The sequence below is a fragment of the Bubalus kerabau genome, chromosome 12 (assembly GCF_029407905.1).
Source record: "Bubalus kerabau isolate K-KA32 ecotype Philippines breed swamp buffalo chromosome 12, PCC_UOA_SB_1v2, whole genome shotgun sequence".
NCBI lineage: Eukaryota > Metazoa > Chordata > Mammalia > Artiodactyla > Bovidae > Bubalus > Bubalus kerabau.
In genome coordinates, this window is record NC_073635.1 from 70767122 (window position 1) to 70788784 (window position 21663).

The 21663-nt window shown below is 38.9% G+C and overlaps 1 protein-coding gene across 1 annotated transcript in view; it reads left to right on the forward strand.

Moving 5' to 3' along the window:
• Nucleotides 1-21663, forward strand: part of LOC129624636 (ATP-binding cassette sub-family C member 4-like) — a 364051-nt gene that overhangs the window by 128643 nt on the left and 213745 nt on the right. Inside the window, exons 12-13 of the mRNA XM_055542792.1 lie at nt 10249-10473; nt 17157-17246. Coding sequence (XP_055398767.1) covers nt 10249-10473; nt 17157-17246 — 315 coding nt within the window. The remainder of the gene's footprint in view (nt 1-10248; nt 10474-17156; nt 17247-21663) is intronic.

A 21663-nucleotide genomic window follows, 5' to 3' on the forward strand; every position in this document is an offset into this window, starting at 1 on the left:
TTACTATGTTTCTTGGTGTGCTCCTCCTTGGGTTTATACTAATTGGACTCTCTATGCTTCCTCAACTTGGTTGACTATTTCCTTTCCCATGTTAAGGACATTTTCAGCTAGTATCTCTTCAAATATTTTCTCATGTGCTTTCTTTCTCTTTTCTCCTTCCAGGTCCCCTATAATGCAAATGTTCACATGCTTAATGTTGTCCCAGAGGTCTCTTTGTCTTCAGTTCTTTTCATTCTTTCTGTTCTCCAGGTCATTTATTCGTTCTTCTGTCTCAGTTATTCTGCTATTAATTCCTTCTAGTGTGTTATTCATCTCTGTTTGTTTAGTTCTTCTAAGTCTTTGATAAGCATTTATGCATCTTCTCCATTATTTTCCCAAGATCCTGGATCATCTTCACTATCATTATTCTGAATTCTTTTTCTGGAAGGTTGCCTAGCTCCACTTCATTTAGTTGTTTTTCTGGGGTTTTATCTTGTCCCTTCATCTGGGACATAATTTTCTCCTTTTCCATCTTGATTGATATTTTGTAATATGGCTCTTGTTTTAGCTGCTGTAGGACTATAGTTCTTCTTGTCTCTTCTGTCTTCCGTTTGATGGAGGAGGCAAAGAGGCTTGTGTAAGCTTCCTGATGGGAAGGACTGGTGGTGGGAAAAACTGGGTCCTGCTCTGGTGGGCAGGGCCTTGCTCAGTAAAGTTTCAATCCAATTATGAATCTGATGAATATGGGGTTGCACTCCCTCCCTGGTAGTTGTCTGGCCTGAGGTGACCCAGCCCTGAGGTGTGGGGTCTATGGTAGGGTTAATGGTGACCTCCTAGAGGGATTACATCAAGGGGGACCTTCCTGGACTGCTGCTTCCAGTGCCCCTGACCCTGTGGTGAGCCCCTGCTAACCCACGCCTTCACAGGAGACCTTCCAATGCTAGCAGGTAGTCCTGGTTCAGTATCTTGTGGGGTCCCTGTTCCTTTCCTTTGGGCCTTGGTGTGCATGAGATTTTGTTTGTGCCGTCTATGACTGAAGTCTCTGTTTCCCCCAGTCTTATGGAAGTCTGAAATTCCACTGGCCTTCAAGGTCAGATTCCCTGGAGAGTCCCAGTTCCTTTGTCAGATCTCCAGGCTTGGAATCCTGATATGGGATGCAGAACCTTCACAACAGTGGGAGAACTTCTTTTCTTTTATTGTTCTCTAGCTTGTGGGTCACCCACCCAATGGGTATGAGATTTGATTTCATTGTGATTGTGCCCCTCCTACTGTCTTGCTGTGTCTTCTTTGTCTTTGGATGTGGGGTATCTTTTTTTTGGTATGTTTCAGCATCCTCCTCTCAATAGTTGTTCAGCAGTTAGTTGCATTTTTGGTGCTCTTGCAGGGGGAGATGAGTGCATGTCCTTCTACTCTGCCATCTTGAACTGCCTGTTTTTACTTTTTAAAAACTAGTTTTCAAAATAGTGAGTTGCTTCTCCTTTGGGGCTAATGAATTTTGTGGTTGTTGTTATTTATTTTGTTGTTTTGTGAAACCCCAGAGTATTTAAGCATTTCTGATGTGCTTCAGTTGTTACAATGATTACAGTTGTTATGCTTATGCCAACCTTTGGCCATCTTTGGCCAATGGGAATCTATCCAGGTTGGGTCCTAAGTTTTTGTACATATTCTAGTAGGCTTAGCTAGCCTTTTCTGCTTTCTGATGTGACAAGATATTTCTAGTTCATCTTGTACAGCTTTTCCCCTAGCCCTGGTATCAGCATTTCTTTAAGCAACTCTGGCTCCTTTTGGTGGGAAATGGTATCTAAAGTTTACAGTCTGAGCACTAGAGTTGCTCCTTGCTGCTTAGTTGTTTATTGCTTCTCAGCTTTTTGATTGGACAAATAGAGAATACATTTAGCAGTTTTTTAATTTGGTTTATTTTTATTTTTGGTTGTGCTGGGTCTTTGTTGCTGTGTGGGCTTTTCTCTGGTTGCTGCGAATGGGGGCTACTCTCTAGTTGTGGTGTGTGGGCTTCTCACTGTGGTGGCTTCTCTTGTTGCAGAGTACAGGCTCTAGGGCACTTGGGCTTCAGTAGTTGTGGCACATGGGCTTAGTTACACTCTGGCATGTGGAATCTTCCTGGGTCAGAAATAGAACCAGAGTCCCCTGTATTTGGCAGGTGAATTCCTAACCAGTAGACCACCAGGGAAGCTGTAGAATACATTTTTTTTTTTTTTAAGGTAGACATATCATGAGTCTACATGAGTATTTCCAATTCAAATCAGATTCAGGACATTAGTGTTTTTTCTTCATCTCATTTTTCTTAAATCTATAATATCTCTCTTTTTTCCTGTCATCTATTCTCTGTTGTCCCATATCTAATCCCAGTTTTCAATGATAGCAATATAATTATATTCAAGTGTTTTACCTTATGATATGAACACTATCACCCATAATGTGACTTCTCAAAACAGTTTTAGAATTTTTTGCAGTTCATATTCTCTTTAAGTAGATATCTCACACAGAGGGTACATTTTCAAATTATTTTGTTTTAAAATCATTTAAAAATAGTTCTTTTTAATATGGCTGTGCCAACCAATTGGATGAGTATATATTTAGTTACTTTTGTTTCATTTTACTCTGAGATTTTAGGAGTTGCTTTTTAAAAAATTAGTTGTTTTGTAATTATAATTCTGTATAATGGTTTCATGCTTCCAAAGTTAAATCAACAGAAGAAGCTACTTTTTTTTTTAAAGGTTGATATCCTTGTTCTATTCTAATTCCTTTTCCTTTTAGCGGCAACTTAACAAATCCATTTGGATTTATCTTTTAATTTTGTGAATGTAGTGCTTTCTGAACACTCAATTTTTCCTAATGTACAGAAAGGTCTTAATTTCATCATTGGAATCTCAGGACTTGGGGTAATAAGGATTTTTCTTGGAAGTATGATATGTCACATTGAATTCTGATTAAAACCCTTTGTGGTAGACATCCCTGGTGCTCCAGTAGTTAGGAATCTGCCTGCCAATGCAGGGGACACTGTTTCTATCCCTGGTCTGGAAAGATTCCACATGCTACAAGGCAACTAAGCCTCACTGCACCATAACTACTGATCCTGTGCTCTAGAGCTTGGGAGCCATAACTAAGGAAACCCACATACATAGAGCCCATAGTAGGCAACAAGAGAAGCCACCACAATGAGAAGCCTGGGCCCTGTAACTACAGAGTAGCCCCTGCTTGCTGCAACTAGAGAAAGCTCATTTGCAGTAATGAAGACCAAGCACAGCCAATTAATTAATCAACCAATCAACCCACCTATCAATCCAGTCAGCCTTTGCGATACTTATAAGTAGGTCTGTAGCTTTTCCAGGCGCAAATGCCATGATATTTTGGGAGAGGAGGATAGCAGATACTTACATGGGATTAGTTCCTGTACACAGAATTGTCCATGGAGAGGGAACTTCAGGATCCATCCCTAACCAGTTGAACCTAAACCAGATTCTGGAGGCAGGCCTCAGTCCTTTGAGTGCTCTTAACTGCGTTGCTCCCCTAGGTGATGCTAAGGTGCAGTCAGGATGAAGACCACTGTGTGAAAGAGGAGTGAAACTATATCTATGATCCTGATGGTTATGGTTTCCCCAGAGTCACTGCTTTTCGTCCTTAGTTCTGGATATTTCTACACTCTACTCTTGTCACCTGCCCATTTCTAAAGATTAACTGCCTATTCATTTTCCTACAAACTCACTCTTTTCTGCCTATGTTTGACTCAAACAGTCTTTCTTTGCCTGATTTCTTATTTCTATATACTGTGTTTTCTTTTTTTTTCCTCATAAATCAAAGATCATGGAATTGGGTAAGAAATGTTTCATGGGGAAACATGGAGGAGGCATTGTACCCCCTGAGGAAATTCTGGCATCAAACGTGTAAGAAGTTCCCCTGAACCAAGACATGGGGTCAAACAGATGATGCTTTTAGGAGGCTGAATACGAAGGACTCCATCAAGAAATGTTTGCCTCGGAGACACTGAGACTCTAAGAGAACTTTGAATGATGAACATTATGGAATTAAGTTGGGCTCTTTAAAAAAATCTTGTATGGTTTTACAGTTGTGGAGAATACTTGTGAAGGAATAAAACTATTTTCAGTTGGTTTGTGGAAAAAATTTTCATTGGGTCATAGATTGGTGTCAAAAGTGAAGGATTTATGGGGTAATTTTTGTCCTTGTTCTTACTTATCCATAAAATTTTAATTTGGTTAGTTTCAGGTTTGATAGTGAATATTTTCTCAGCTGTTGTATTTCTTACTAGTTGAGTTCAGGATCAAGAATGGACAGAGGAGTTGAAGCTATGGGCCATGAAATGGCATTACTCTTTAATGAGACTGTTTTTTTCAACTGGGTTATTAAATGATATCTTTTAGTATAAAAATCCTGACACTTAAGCAGTAATGATGTACCCTTATTTGCACTTTTTTTTTTTTTTTTTTTTTTTTGCTGAATTTGTTGCATCTGTTGGTATGCTCTTTGGTGGGTGATATTGCTCTTACTTTCTTTTATAATTACACCAATGTTAGCCTCAATCAAAGAGCTGAGTAACAGGCAACAGTGACTCCCAGAGACAATCATAAGTTTCAGGACAGTTTGGGAAGGCAGGTGTTAGTGCTGGGCTTCTGGTGGAGAACCCCAGGTTTGCAGGCTGCAGCACTGGGCTGTCTTTCACCATACCTGGGCTGGAACCGTGCATGTGTCCAGTTTGACATTCTTGGTTCTCTGTGAAAGCCTCCCATTCTACCTCAGTAAACTCTATAAAACGTGTGTTTTATCACCTATTGTATGAGGGGCTCTTTTAAGCTCGTCATGCCCCTTGGAATGGACGATGAAGCATGCTGGAAAGGTAATAGTGAGCCTTTGTGCTTTTGAGAACTGAGCATCTTGCTCTGATTTGATCATCTTACCCATATTTAACTAAGCATTATTTGCTTACTTCTCTATTATTGCTGTTTAGTTGCTAAGTCGTGCCTGACTCTTGCAACCCCATGGATGGTAGCCTTCCAGGCTTCACTGTCATGGGATTCTCTAGGCAAGACTATTGGAGTGGGTTGCCACTTCCTTCTCCAGGGTATCTTCCTGACTCAGGGATCGAACCTGCAGGTCCTGCTGCATCTCCTGCATTATGGGCAGATTCTTTAACACTGAGCCTTTGGGGAAGCCTTACTTCTCTATAGTAGATGAAAACTTCTGTGACCTCTTGGAAAACAAAGCAGTTGATGCAGGGTGTGAACATGTGTGTGCAACAAAACAGGAGTGTTGGGGTTCAGTGTCACACCCATCTGAGGGATGAGGATAGCTTTCTGTACATATCCTGATTGGGTACTAGTTGGCTGAGCAGAAAATTCTTGTTAGTTTTGTCTTATGTTTGGTGTTTTGGATTCTACTTTCCCTTCCTCTTGTGCATGGGTTCCTCAACCTCAGATAAACAGAAGAGAACTATCAAAGCAGGCCTGTCAGTTGTTAACCTTGTCTGTGTTAGTAAGGAGATTGCTTAAAAGGAAAAATTTATCTCAAAATGGAATTCCAGAAAGATTTCCAAACTTTTGGCATTTTGTCTTTTGACAAGTCTGTGGAGGAAATGATGTTGAGGGGCTAAGTGTTTACTTTTTGTGACTTGAATTCGTGTTGAGAGTTTGGTTTTCCTTCCTGGGAAAAAAGGGTACTTTCTCAAGGGGTAACTACAGGAAGGAAGTAGTAGGATGTTTGGTGGAGTGGCTATTTGGCAGGGTGGGCAAGTGTTGCTATTTCTTTGGGGAAAGACAATTGTTTTCTGTAAGTCTTACTCAGGAGTTAAGCCCCAATGCCTCCCAAATGATTGGTTTAGTATTTAAAATTTTTGCTCTGGGGAAGAAATCATTTCTTCCAAACCAACACCTGCAGTGTGTGGCTGATGGAGAACCATGGATGTTTTATTTTTAGCTTGTCTTCTTCTGTGTTTAACTTTTAACTCAAGGAACATCCCAGCTTCTAAGGTCTAGAGATATATTGATGCAGTGCCACCTGGAGCTGAGAGTTTGGGAACCTCCCAAGCCTGGTTTATTTGTGATACATCAACAAAAGCTAGTCTGATATCTTGACCTGCTGACATGTGGAATTCTGGCTGGGAAAGATTGGATCTGTTTGTGTGCCAATGTGTCAGTTCATAAAGGCTCTTAAAGCAAAAGATTATAGCAGGAGTGTGTCTTGCCTACATGAGCCATCTTGACTTTCTGTCGGGGTGGGATGTTGAGACTACAGGGGACCAGGGCAGGCTACCAGCAGGGCTTGTTCATATGGAAGCAAATCTCTTATCCTTCTTCTGGTAGCTTTTCCTCATTCATCTTAGGCAAAGACTCACTTGGTGTTTTACTAAATGTGTTCTAAAACGCTGGATGTAATATTTATTGAGCATCCACAGTGTACCAAACACAGTGTACCAAGGATTTATTACCTTGAAAAAAATTGGCTAAAGTTTAAAGCTATTGTCTGCTTGTCTTATAGAAGAGAGTGGATCTGTATATTTTTCTTTTAGATTAGCCGTGAGTACAGCATTTTGTAAAAATGCCATTTTAATATGCTAATAATAAAGGTGAAGCTGGTTTGTGTATAGAAATGCAAGAGATTTATGGGTACTGATTTTGTTTCTTGAAAGCTTACTGAATTCATTGATGAGCTTTAGTAGTTTTCTGGCAACAGCTTTAGCAATTTCTATGTATAGTATCATGTCATTTGCAAACAGTGAAAATTTTACTTCTTTTCCAACTTGGATTCCTTTATTTCTTTTTCTTCTCTGATTGCTGTGGCTAGGACTTTAAAAACTATGTTGAATAAAAGTGGCAAGAATGGACATCCTTTTTTTGTTCCTGATCTTAGAGGAAATACTTTCAACTTTTCACCATTGACTATGTTAGCTGTGGGTTTGTGGCATATGGCCTTTATTTTGTTTAGGTAAGTTCCCTCTATGCCCACTTTCTGCAGAGTTTTTATTATAAATGGGTGTTGAATTTTGTTGAAAGCTTTTTCTGCATCTATTGAGATGATCATATGGATTTCATTCTTCAGTTTGTTAATATAATATATCATATTGATTGATTTGCATATACTGAAGAGTGCTTGCCTGCCTGAGATAAATTCCACTTGATCATGATGTGTAATCTTTTTAATGTATTGTTGGATTTGATTTGCTAGTATTTTGTTGAGGATTTTTGTTTCTATGTTCATCAGTGAGATTGTCTTGTGATTTTCTTTTTTTGTGGTATCCTTGTTTGTGAAGCCATCAGGTCCTGGACTTTTGTTTTTGGGGAGGTTTTTACTCATAGTTTCAATTTCAGTACTTATGATTAATCTGTTCATATTTTCTATTTCTTCCTGGTTCAATCTTCAGTCTTGGAAGGTTTTACTTTTCTAAACACTTGTCCATTTCTTCCAAGCTGTCCACTTTATTGGCATATATTTGCTTGTAGTAGTCTCTCATATTTCTTTGTATTTATTTAGTGTCCATTGTAATTTCTCTTTTTTCGTTTCTAACTGTTGATTTGAGCCCTCTTCCTTTTTTTGTTGATAAGTCTGGTTAAAGGCTTATCAATTTTGCTTATATTTTTGATGAACCAGCTTTTGGTTTCATTGATCTTTTCTATTGCTTTCTTTATCTCTATTTAATTCATTTCTGCTCTGATTTATCATTTTTTCCCTTCTACTATCTTTGAATTTTGTTTGTACTTCTTTCTCTAGTTGCTTGAGGTGTAAGGTTAGGTTGTTTATTTGAGATTTTTCTTGTTTCCTCTCTTAGCACTGCTTTTGTTGCATCCCATAGGTTTAGGATCATTGGGTTTTCATTTGTCTCTAGGTATTTTTTGGTTTCCTCTTTGATTTCTTCAGTGATGCATTGGTTACTTAGTAAGATATTATTTAGCTTTCATATTTGTAGTTTGTTGTTGTTGTTGTTGTTTTTAGTTTTTCCCTTGTAGTTGATTTGCAATCCATAATGTGGTTGGATAAGATCCTTGATATGATTTAAGTGTTCTTAAATTTACTGACAGAGAAGACAATGGCACCCCACTCTAGTACTTTTGCCTGGAGGTTGCTTTGTGGCTCAGCATGTTAGCTATCCTGGAGAATGTTCCAATGTGCACTTGAGGAGAATGTGTATTCTGCTGCATTTATATAGAATGTCATATAAATATCAGTTATGTCCATATGGTCTAATATGTCATTTAAGACCTCTGTTTCCTTATTGATTGTTCTGTCTGTATGATCTGTCCATTGATGTAAGTGGAGTACTAAAGTCCCTCACTATTCTTGCCAATGTTGATTTCTCCTTTTATGAAAAGACAACCCACAGAATGGAAGAAAATATTTGCAAATGAAGTGATTGACAAGGGATTAATCTCCAAAATATATAATAGCTCATGCAGCTCAATATATATATATATATAAAATAAAAAAAAATTAGCAGAAGATCTAAATAGACATTTCTCAAAAGAAAACATACAGATGGCCAAAAAGCACATGAAAAGATGCTTAACATTGTTAATTATTAGAGAAATTCAAATCAAACTGCTATGAGTTGTTACCTGACACCAGTCAGAATAACCATCATCAAAAAGTCTGCAAATAATAAATGCTGGAGAAGATGTGGGGAGAAAGGAAACCTCCTACACTGTTGGTGAGAATGGAGGTTCCTCAAAAAAACTAAGAAATAGAACTACCACATGATTCAGCAATCTCTCTACTGGGCATGTATCTGGAGGAAACCTTAATTTGAAAAGAGACATGCACCTTAGTGTTCATCGCTTCACTATTTACAATAGTCTAGAAGCAATATAAAAGGCTATTGACAGAGAAATGGATAAAGAAGATGTGGTACATATATACAATGAAATATTACTCAGTCACAAAAAAAAAGAATGAAAGAATACCATTTGCAACAACACGGATGGGCTTAGAGATTATAATACTGAGTGAAGTAAGTCAGATAGAGAATGACAAATATCATATGGTATATCAGTTATATGTGGAATCTAAACAAATGATACAAATGAACGTTGTTCCAAACAGACTTCAAAAACAAACTTATGGTTTTCAAAGGGGAAAGGCAAGGGGAGGAATAAATTAGGACTTTGAGGTGAACATATACTCACTGCTGCTGCTAAGTCGCATCAGTCTTGTCTGACTCTGTGCGACCCCATGGACTGTAGCCTACCAGGATCCTCTGTCCATGGGATATTCCAGGCAAGAGTACTGGTTGCCTGAGTAGTGGGTTGCCATTGTCTTCTCCGCATATACACACTACTATATATGAAATTGATATTAATAATTAAAAAGGACCTACTGTATAGCATGGGGCTTCCCACGTGGTTTAGTGGTGAAGTATCCACCTGCTAATGCAGGAGATGCAGGAGATGTGGTTTTGATCCCTGAGTCAGGAAGATTCCCCTAGAGGAGGAAATGGCAACCCATTCTAGTATTTTTGCCTGGAGAATCCTATGGATAGAGAAGCCTGGCAGGCTACAGTCCATAAGGTTGCAAAGCATCAGACAGTGAGCAGGCAGCACTGTGTAGCACAAGGAACTCTACTAAATAATCTGTGATAACCTACATAGGAAAAGAATCTGAAAAAGAATAGATATATGTATATGTATAACTGAATCACTTTGCTGTACACCTGAAACTAACATAGCATTGGAAATCAACTATACTTTACTGTGCCCATAAAGGTCCACATTGTCAAAGCTTTGCTTTTTCCAGTAGTCATGTACAGATGTGAGAGTTGGACTGTAAAGAAGTTGAGCACTGAAGAATTAATGCTTTCAAACTGTGGTGCTGGAGAAGACTCTAAAGAGTCCCTTTGACTTCAAGGAGATCAAAGCAGTCAATCCTAAAGGAAATCAATCCTGAATGTTTATTAAAAGGACTGATGCTAAAGCTGAAGCTCCAATCCTTTGGCCACCTGATGCAAAGAGTCAACTCACTGAGAAAGACGTTGATGCTAGGAAAGATTGAGGGCACAAGGAGAAGGCAGTGACAGAGGATGAGATAGTTAAATGGCATCACTGACTCAATGGACATGAGTTTGAGCAAACTCTGAGAGATAGTGAAGGGCAGGGAAGCCTGGCATGCTGCAGTCCATGGGGTTACAAAGAAATGGACATGACTTAGCAACTGAACCACAGCAAAAATTAAATTAAAAACAGTGAAGCTTGTGATAAGAAAAACTTGTATGGCTTGTATTTCTAATTAAGGTTTCTTTTCCTTTCCTTTTAGGAAACCTTCAGAGTACTATTACCGACATATTTTGAGGATTTAATTACTTACTTTCAAAATTATGATCCTTCTGATTCTGGGGCTTTGTTCAAAGCCTATGGCTACACTGCTGTACTGAATGTTTGCCTTGTCATTTGGGCAATTCTTCAGCATTTTTTCTCCTATTATGCTCAGCGTATAGGAATGAGATTAAGAGTAGCCATGTGCCATATGATTTACCGCAAGGTAAGTGTCATTTGGTACAAAAGCTTGTACCTCCTCTGAAGAATAAGAAGCATTTTGGGAAAGTTTTCTGTAGATTAAAAATTTTGTAACTGGTGTCATTTACTCCTTGCCAGAGATACTCGATATTTGTTTCAAGCCAATTTGTTGTTGTTTGAGCAAACTTTACCAATATATTAAAAAGTTTTGTTTGGAGATCAGACCAAGGCTGCCTTTGATAACTTTATGCATAGGCTGGTGCATAATACCCACTAAACTTATATTGAAATCTAATTAAAAATAGGTATCAAAATTATCAAACTGATTTTCAATGTTTTCTTGCCTAAATCTTATTGTGGTATTCATGGAAATTTTGTTGTTTTTCATTTAAACCTTCATTTACATCAAAGTTGTGTTTAAAAATGACTTCAGTGATTGTATTTATAACATTAAATTTAGGAGAAAATATGTATTTAATAAAATAAATGATTATATTTTAAATGATGCATCTAGTCATGTTTAATATAATTGTGCTTACTAAATACAAATATAAGGGAAATCTGTGCCAAATTAGACTCACTCATGATCTTCTGTAGTTCTGATTGTTTTTGATAATATTAAAGAAAATGGTTGAGTGTTTGGGAGAAAACTTGAAATTTTAATTTGTTTTTAGCAATTTTAGAGGGTATTTATGTTGCTATTCATTGAAGTTATTTTCTTAATACAATATTTGCTTTTTTAAAAGTATGCATTAGTTCGATGCACGATACTGGAGGCTTGGGGCTGGTGCACTGGGACGACCCAGAGGGATGGAATGGGGAGGGAGGAGGGAGGAGGGTTCAGGATGGGGAACACATGTATACCTGTGGCGGATTCATTTTGATATTTGGCAAATCTAATACAGTTATGTAAAGTTTAAAAATAAAATAAAAAAAAAAGTATGCATTATAACAGCTTTAATAAAATCTGGTTTGATTTTTCTAGTGTTTTTGTGTTGAGAAATGCTATAAAATTATTCTATATTTTACTCTAGTCTTATCTAGTATAAAAGGAGTTAAGTATTTCAGATGTCTTTACAAATGAACTGCCACAGATACACCAGTGACATGTGCTGGAGAGCTCTTGATACACAAGATCTTAGGTATCTATTTGTCCTGGGTTGTTTCATTAAAAAAAAAAATCCTTATTTAATCATGTTACACACTTGAAATTTTCTGAGAGATAGATTATAAGTGTTTTCACTGCACACACAGAAAGATAACTACATGAGGCAATGGATATGTTAACTGTTTTAACTACAGTAATCATTTCCCAGTGTACATTTATGTCAAACATCTTGTTGTGCACATTAATATATATATATATATATTTATTTATTTCATTAAAAATAAACAGAATCCTCATTGAAAGATACAACCAAGCAATTGAAATGAAAGCAAGCACTTCTTTTACTTGGTTGTTACTTATCTAGAGCTTCTATTTTTTAGGAATATTTTTCTCAGCAAATTAAAGGTATCTTTCCTCATCCTTTTTTGAGCAGAGTCTTGTTAATCCTTGGCTATGTGAACCTGATTCATGGACCTAACATTCTAGGTTCTTATGCAATATTGTTTTTTACAGCATTGGACTTTCCTTTCACCCCCAGACACATCCACAATGGGATGTTATTTTCACTTTGGCTCAGCCTCTTCATTCCTTCTGGAGCTATTTCTTTGCTCTTCTCCAGTAGCATGTTGGGCATCTTCTGACCTGGGGAGTTCATCTTTTAGTGTCAAATCTTTTTGCCTTTTCATACTGTTCATGAGATTCTAAAGGCAAGAATGCTGAAGTGGTTTGCATTCCCTTCTCCAGTGGACCACTTTTTTTTTTTTTTCAGCTGAGCTGTTTAAAATCCTAAAAGATGATGCTGTTAAAATGCTGCACTCTGTATGCCAGCAAATTTGGAAAACTCAGCAGTGGCCACAGCACTGGAAAAAGGTCAGTTTTCATACCAATCCCAAAGAAAGGCAATGCCAAATAATGTTCAAACTACTGCACAATTGCACTCATTTCACATGCTAGCAAAGCAATGCTCAAAACTCTCCAACCTAGGCTTCAACAGTACATGAACCAAAAGCTTCCAGATTTTCAAGCTAGATTTAGAAAAGGCAGATGAACCAGAGATGAAATTTCCAACATCCCTTGGATCATAGAAAATGCAAGAGAATTCCAGAAAACATCTACTTCTGCTTCATTGACTACACTAAAGCTGTTTACTTTGTGGATCACAACAAACTCTGGAAAATTTCCTCAAGAGATGGGAATACCAGACCACCTGACCTTCCTCCTGAGAAACCTGTATGCAGGTCAAGAAGCAACAGTTAGAACCAGACATGGAAAAATTGACTGGTTCCAAATTGGGGAAGGAGTCACCCTCCTAATTTAACTCAGATGCAGAGTACATCATGCCAAATGTTGGGTTGAATGAAGCACAAGCTGTAACCAAGATTGCAGGGAGAAGTATCAATAAACTAAGATATACAGATGACACCACCCTTATGGCATAAAGCAAAGAGAAATGAAAGAGCCTCTTGATGAAAGTGAAAGAAGTGAGTATAAAAGCTGGCATAAAACTTTCAAAAAAATGAATATCATGGCATTTGGTCCCATCATTTCATGGCAAATAGATGGGAAATCAATAGAAACAGTGACAGACTTCATTTTCTCAGGCTCCAAAATCACTGCAGATGGTGACTGCAGCCATGAAATTAAAAGATGCCTGCATCTTAGAAGAAAAGCTATGACCAATCTAGACAGCATATTAAAAAGCAGAGACAGTACTTTACCGACAAAGGTCCATCTAGTCAACTATGGTTTTTCCAGCAGTCATGTATGTATGTGACAGCTGAACCATAAAGAAAGCTGAGTGCCAGAGTATTGATATTTTTGAACTATTGTGTTGGAGAAGACTCTTTGAGATTCCCTTGGACAGCAAGGAGATCAAACCAGTCAATCCTAAAGAAAATCAGTCCTGAATATTCACTGGGAGGACTGATGCTGAAGTTGAAGCTCCAACACTTTGGCCACCTGATGTGAAGAACTGATTCATTGGAAAAACCCTGATGCTGGGGAAGATTGAAGGCAGGAAGAAAAAGAGACAACAGAGGACGAGATGGTTGGATGACATCACTGACTTGATGGACATGAGTTTAAGCAAGCTCTGGGAGTTGGTGATGGGCTGGGAAGCCTGGTGTGCTGCAGTCCATGGGATCGCTAAGAGTTGGACATGAGTGAGTGACTAAACTGAACTGTGCATTTTTTCAGCACCAGTTATTGAAGAGACTGTGCTTTCTTCATTGTGTATTCTTGCCTCCTTTGTCTTAAATTAGTTGACCCTAAGTGTATGGGTTTATTTCTGGGCTCTCTATATTGTTCCATTGATCTATGTGTCTGTTTTTGTGCAAGTATCTACTGTCTTCCCTTGGGCTTCCCTTGTGGATCAGCTGGTAAAGAATCTGCCTGCAATGTGGGAGACCTGGGTTTGATCCCTGAGTTGGGAACATTCCCTAGAGAAGAGAAAGGCCACCCACTCTAGTATTCTGGCCTAGAGAATTCCATGGACTGTATAGTCAATGGGGTCACAAAGAGTTGGACACGGCTGAGTGACTTTCACTTCACTTTCATACTATTATTTTGATTACTGTAGCTTTGTACTATGGTCAAAGTCAAGGAGTGTGATTCCTCCAACTTTGTTCTTCTTCTTCAATTTTTTTTTGACTATTTGTGTCATTTGTTTTTCCATACAAATTTTATACTTTTTTGTTCCAGTTCTGTAAAAAATGCCATTGGTAATTTGATAGGTGTTTCATTGAATCTGTAGATTGCCTTGGGTAGTATGGTTATTTTGACAATACTAATGTTTCCAATCCAAGAACATGGTATATCTTTCCATCTGTTTTGTCATCTTCAATTTCTTTCATCAGTGTCTTATAGTTTTTGGGGTACAGATCTTTTGCCTCCTTAGGTAGGTTTATTCCTAGGCATTTTAGTCTTTTTGATGCAATGGTAAATGGGATTGTTTCCTTAATTTCCCTTTCTGATACTTTCTTAATAATGTACAGAAATGCAGCACATTTTTGTATATTAATTTTGTATCCTGAAACTTTACCATATTCATTGATGAAATCTAATGGTTTTCTGGTAGTGTCTTTAGGATTTCCTATGTATAGTATCATGTCATCTACAAATAGTGACAGTTTGACTTCTTCCTTTCCAATTTAGAGTCTTTGTATTTAAAAGAATTGTCTTTTTACAAAATTAGAAATTGCTGAGGTAAAACCACAGAGGTAATGTGGATTTCAAGAAACATCACTCAGTTGTGTCTAACTCTTTGCGACCCCATGGACTATACAGTCCATGGAATTCTCCAGGCCAGAATACTGGAGTGGGTAGCTGTTCCCTCCTGCAGGGGATCTTTCTAACCCAGGGATTGAACTCAGGTCTCCCCACATTGCAGGCAGATTCTTTACCAGCTGAACCACCAGGGAAGCCCAAGGATACTGCAGTGGATAGCCTATCCCTTCTCCAGGAAATCTTCCTGACCCAGGAATTGAACTGGGGTCTCCTGCATTGCAGGTGGATTTTTTACCAGCTGGGCTACCAGGGAAGCTCCTCCAGACACATGGGAGAGACAGTTTCCTCATGCACTTTCATGCATCTAGAATCCTGCTGAGGTGAAGAAATAAGATGTTTCTTTTTTGTAGGTTACAGGTGGGCTGACTCTTTAGGGAAAAAGCTGGTACTGCAGAACAGCTCTAAAAGGTCCATCTGAATGTTTCTGGTTTATACTGAGGCCCTACTTGCTTATCCCTAGTCCTGGAAAGAAATCAGATTGAGTGTTAGAAATGGAATGGCTGATAAGCTTATAGTCATAATTTGTATTGTTGAGTGATCTTGTGGGATGTATGACATATAGAAAATGACTTGCCTTTTAATTATCTTTCCATAACTGTGGTAAAATACCTTTTGGCTTTTGATCATTGATTTTTTAAAAAGTTGCAACAAAATATACACAACAAAATTTACAGTTTTAACTCTTTTTTAAGTGCACCATTTAATGACATCAGGTACATTCACATTATTGTAGAGTTATCACCATTATGCATCTCCAGAACTTTTTCATCTTCCCAAATCTGCACCCATTAAACACTAAGTTTCTACTCCCATCCCTTCACCACCATCACCATTCTACTTCTCTTTATGAATTTCACTACTCCAGGTGCTTCATATAAGTGAAAGCATATGATGTCTGGATTATGTCACCTAGCACAATGTTTTCAAGGTTTATCCATGTTGTATCAGGTTTCAGAATTAAATTCTTTTTTAGACTGAATGATATTTCATGATAGGTATGTACAATATTTTGTGTATTCATTCATCTGTTAATAAACATTTGGGTTGTTTCCATCTTATATCTATTGTGAATAGTGCTGCTATGAACATAAGTAAACAAATATCTGTTCAAGGTTGTGCTTTCAGTTCTTTTGAGTACATTCCCAGTAGTGGAACTGTTGTGCTATATACTAATCTTATGTTTAATTTTTTGAGAAACTGCCATACCCTCTTCAATCATGGCTACATAATTTTATATTTTCTACTTGATCACTTACTTTTCTCTTTAACTTGAGAACTAAATGAAAAGTTTTCATGAATTCTGACATTTTGTTTGGATCCATGGCTCCAGTTGGTAGTCCACTGAAACATCTTATAGTGGTCACTTCAGATTCCTGATCTCTAGGGCATATTTTGGAACTTTTTACCAAATAAAGGGATCATGTAAAACAGGCTATTTTTTGTAAAGTCAGGCATTAAAGGCCATAGATTCCTCACGAGAATATTATTTTGAACACTATTCTCTGCTCATTTTATTGTATATTATTTTAAAACATTTGTTTAAAGAATTTAATAAGTGTTTATTTTTGTCTGTGCTGGGCCTTTGTTGCTTTGTATGGGTTTTCTCTTGTTTCCTTGTTGAGGGCTGCTCTCTAATTGCAGTGTTCAGATGGTTTCTCTTATTGTGAAGTTGGCTTCTCTTATTGCAGAGCACAGGCTGTAGGGTGCTCGGGCCCAGTAATTGTGGTGCACAGGCTTAGTTGCCCTGCAGCATGTGGGATCTTTCCAGATGAGGGATCAATGCTGTGTCCCCTGCATTGGCAGGCAGATGCTTAACCACTGAACCACCAGGGAAGTCCTCTGCTCGTATTGGAATGAGGAAATTAAAGTCAAAGTTCTTAAATGATTTCACATCAGTGTGATTGATTCCAAGTCCCCTAATTTCTAGTCCAAGTCCTCTAATTTCTTGCTTTAAGGCAGTTTCTCCACTCTCATGTAGTTAGGCTCACATTTACTTTATTTTGCTCCTAAATCTAAACCTATACCCTTTACACTCTGGGCAGACCCAAGTTAATTGAGAAACAGGGTGGGGAATTTTTTTTTTTTTTTTCCCCTACCTCCTACTCCTCCCTTTGCTGTCCTTCTGGGCGGGGCTTCTGCCACATTGAGGAGATAAAGGATGAACATGGGTCCCTAGAGCCCTGCTGTCAGGGGTTATCCTGCTCATCCTGATACCATGCATGACCCCAAGAAAGTGTTATCCAGTTTGCTATGTTTTAAGTATGAATTTGTATCAACATGGGAATCCAATTCTCTGTCTCCCTCTCTTATTTCAGACCCTTCGCCTGAGTAACTCGGCCATAGGGAAGACCACCACAGGCCAGATAGTCAACCTGCTGTCTAACGATGTGAACAGGTTTGACAAGGTAAGTGACCAAGGGATCCTCTTCATTTCTCACTGGGTTCAGCTTTTTGGGAGCCAAATGCCAGGGTTTGGTGTCAGCCAGGGTTCTGTTGAGAACCTAAGATAAGGGTTGTTGTTACCCAGCTCTCATCTCTTCTGTGTGCAACTTACATGTAAAAATATATATTGTCCTGTGGATAAGAATTTTGTTTTTCTAATACTAGATAGGCAGCAGTGTTCTATCCCAGCTCGTTTAGTGTCCCTAAATGTCCTCCTGGTGTAGCCCTTCTTGGCACATGCTGTCAGTGTTGCTGAACTGTCTCCCTCTTCCTCTGGATGATGAAGGCTTGATGGGCAGGGATTGTTATTTCTCCTGTGCCCTGTTCAGTGCCGCTGCACAGGGAGCCTGTGAGGAATATGCAAAGTAGGTGTTCTCCAGCCAGACTCAACTTCCTCTCTGCTGCCAACCCCACACTCTTTTTTCTTTTTACACTTACCTTATGACTATGCAGTACTTGTTTCCACTGTTTCACATCAATTTGCCATGAAGTGATGGGACCAGATGCAAAGATCTTAGTTTTCTGAATGTTGAGTTTTAAACCAACTTTTTCACTATCTTCTTTCACTTTCATCAGGATGCTCTTTGGTTATTCTTCACTTTCTCCTTAATTGTGGTGTCATCTGCATATCTGAGGTTATTGATATTTCTCCCAGCAATCTTGATTCAAGCTTGTGCTTTTTCCAGTCCAGCATTTCTCATGATGTACTCTGCATATGTTTTTGGGCTCCAAAATCACTGCAGATGGTGACTGCAGCCATGAAACTAAAAGATTCTTCCTCCTTGAAAGAAAAGTTATGACCAACCTAGACAGCATATTAAAAAGCAGAGGCATTACTTTGCCAACAAAGGTCCATCTAGTCAAGACTATGGGTTTTCCAATAGTCATATATGGATGTGAGAGTTGGACTATAAAGAAAGCTGAGTGCCAAAGAATTGATGCTTTTGAACTGTGATGATTGAGAAGGCTCTTGAGAGTCCCTTGGACCACAAGGAGATCCAACCAGTCCATTCTAAAGGAAATCAGTCCTGAATACTCATTGGAAGGACTGATGCTGAAATTCTAATACTTTGGCCACCTGATGGGAAGAACTGACTCATTGGAAAAGATTGTGATGCTGGGAAAGATTGAAGGTGGGAGGAGAAGGGGACAACAGAGGATGAGATGAGTGGATGGCATTACTGACTCAATGGACATGAGTGTGAGAAAACGCCAGGAGTTGATGATGGACAGTGAGGCCTGGCATGCTGCAGTGCATGGGGTTGCAAAGAGTTGGACATGACTGAGAGACTGAACTGAACTGAATGCAGTACTAGGATGCAATCTCAAAAATGACAGAATGATCTCCATTCATTTCCAAGGCAAACCATTCAATATCACAGTAATCCAAGTCTATGCCCTGACCAGTAATGCTGAAGAGGCTGAAGCTGAACGGTTCTATGAAGACCTACAAAATCTTCTAGAACTAACACTCAAAAAAGATATCCTGTTCATTATAGGGGACTGGAACGCAAGAGTAGGAATTCAAGAGCTACCTGGAGTAACAGACAAATTTGGCCTTGGAGTACAAAATGAAGCAGGGCAAAGGCTAACAGAGTTTTGCCAAGAGAACACATTGGTCATAGCGAACACCCTCTTTCAACAACACAAGAGAAGACTCTACACGTGGACATCACCAGATGGTCCATACCGAAATCAGATTGATTATATTCTATGCAGTCAAAGATGGAGAAGCTCTATACAGTCAGCAAAAACAAGACTGGGAGCTGTCTGTGGCTCAGATCATGAACTACTTATTGCAAATTCAGACTTAAATTGAAGAAACTGGGGAAAACCACTAGGCCATTCAGGTGTGACCTAAATAAAATCCCTTATGATTATATAGTGGCGGTGACAAATAGATTCAAAGGATTGGATCTGATAGACAGAGTGCCTGAAGAACTGTGGACAGAAGTTTGTAACATTGTACAGGAGGCAGTGAAGACAATCTGCAAGAAAAAGAAATGCAAAAAGGCAGAATGTTTGATGAGGCCTTACAAACAGCTGAGAAAAGAAGAGAAGCTAAAGGCAAAGGAGAAAAGGAAAGATATATCCATTTGAATGCAGAGTTCCAAAGAATAGCAAGGAGAGATAAGAAAGCCTTCCTCAGCGATCAATGCAAAGAAATAGAGGAAAACAGTATAGACTGGGAAAGACTATAGATCTCTTTAAGAAAATTAGAGATACCAAGGGAACATTTCATGCAAAGATGGGCTCAATAAAGGACAGAAATGGTATGGGCCTAACAGAAGCAGAAGATATTAAGAAGAGATGACAGGAATACACAGAAGAACTGTACAAAAAAGATCTTCACGATCCAGATAGCCACGATGGTGTGACCATTCATTCACCTAGAGCCAGACATCCTGGAATGTGAAGCCAAGTGGACCTTATAAAGAATCACTACAAACAAAGCTAGTGGAGGTCTTGGAATTCCAGTTGAGCTATTTCAAATCCTAAAAGATTATGCTGTGAAAATGCTGCACTCAATATGCCAACAAATCTGGAAAACTGAGCAGTGGCCACAGGACTGAAAAAAGTCAGTTTTCATTCCAATTCCAAAGGAAGGCAATGCCAAAAAATGTTCCAGCTACCACACAATTGCACTCATCTCACACCCTAGCAAAGTAATGCTCAAAATTCTCCAAACCAAGCTTCAATAGTACGTGAATCATGAATTTCCAGATGTTTAAGCTGAATTTGGAAAAGGCAGATGAACTAGAAATCAAATTGCCAACATCTGTTGGATCATAGAAAAAGCAAGAGAGTTCCAGGAAAACATCTATTTTTGCTTTATTAACTACACCAAAGCCTTTGACTGTGTGGATAACAACAAACTGTGGAAAATTCTTAAAAAAATAGGAATACAAGACCATGTTACCTGCCTCCTGAGAAATCTGTATGCAGGTCAAAAAGCAACAGTTCTAACTGGACATGGAACAACAGATTGGTTCCAATTGGGAAAGGAATATGTCAAGGCTGTATATTTTCACCCTGCTTATTTAACTTATATGCAGAGCACATCATGCAAAATGCCAGGCTGGATAAAGCACAAGTTGAAATCAAGATTTCTGGGAGAAATATCAATAAACTCAAATATGCAGATGATAGCACCATTATGGCAGAAAGTGAAGAAGAACTAGAGAACCTCTTGACAAAAGTGAAAGAGGAGAGTGAAAAAGTTGCCTTAAAACTCAACATTCAGAAAACGAAGATCATGGCATGTGGTCCCATCTCTTCATGGCAGATAGGAATAGGGTAACCGACTTTATTTTCTTGGGCTCCAAAATCACTGCAGATGATGACTGCAGCTATAAAATTAAAAGACACTTGCTCCTTGGAAGAAAAGCTTGACCAACCTAAACAGCTTATTAAAAAGCAGAGACATTACTTTACCAACAAAGTCTGTCTAGTCAAAGCTATGGTTTTTCCAGCAGTCATGTATGGTTGTGAGAGTTGGACTATCAAGAAAGCTGAGCCTTGAAGAATTGATGCTTTTGAACTTTGGTGTTGGAAAGGACTCTTGAGAGTCCCTTCAACTGCAAGGAGATCCAACCAGTTAATCCTCAAGGAAATCAGTCCTGAATATACATTGGAAGGACTGATGCTAAAGCTGAAGCTCCAATTATTTGGCTACCTGATGGGAAGAACTGACTCATTTGAAAAGACTGTGGTGTTGGGAAATATTGAAGGCGGGAGGAGAAGGGGATGTCAGAGGATGAGATGGTTGGATGGCATCACGGACTCAATGAACATGAGTTTGAGCAGGCTCTTGGATTTGCTGATGGGTGTGGAAGCCTGGCTTACTTCATTCCATGGGGTTGCAAAGTGTCAGACATGACTGAGTGACTGAACTCAATGAAGATAATGGTGACCTCCTTCAAAAGGTCTTGTGTATGCACTGCCACATTCAGTGTACCCAACCCTGTAGCAGGTCACAGCCAACCCATGCCTCTGCCAGAGACTCTTGCACACTCATGGGCAAGTCTGGGTTAGTCTCTTGTGGTGTCACTGCTTTTTTCTCCTTGGTCCTTGTGCACACAAGGGTTGTTTTTATTTTTATTTATTTTTTTTTTCCCCTGCCCTCCAAGAGTCTGTTTCCCCAGTCCTGTGTAAGTTTTGACAGCCCTATGGTGGTGTTAATGGCGACCTCCTCCAAGAGAGTGTATGTCATACCCAGGTCTGCTGCACCCAGAGCCTCTGCCCCTGTGGCAGGCCACTGCTGACCTGTACCTCTGCAGGAGACCCTCAAACACTCAAAGGCAGGTACTGTCTCAGTCTCTGTGGGGGTCTCCTGGTGTGCACAAGATTTTGATGGCCACAGGACTGGAAAAGGTCAGT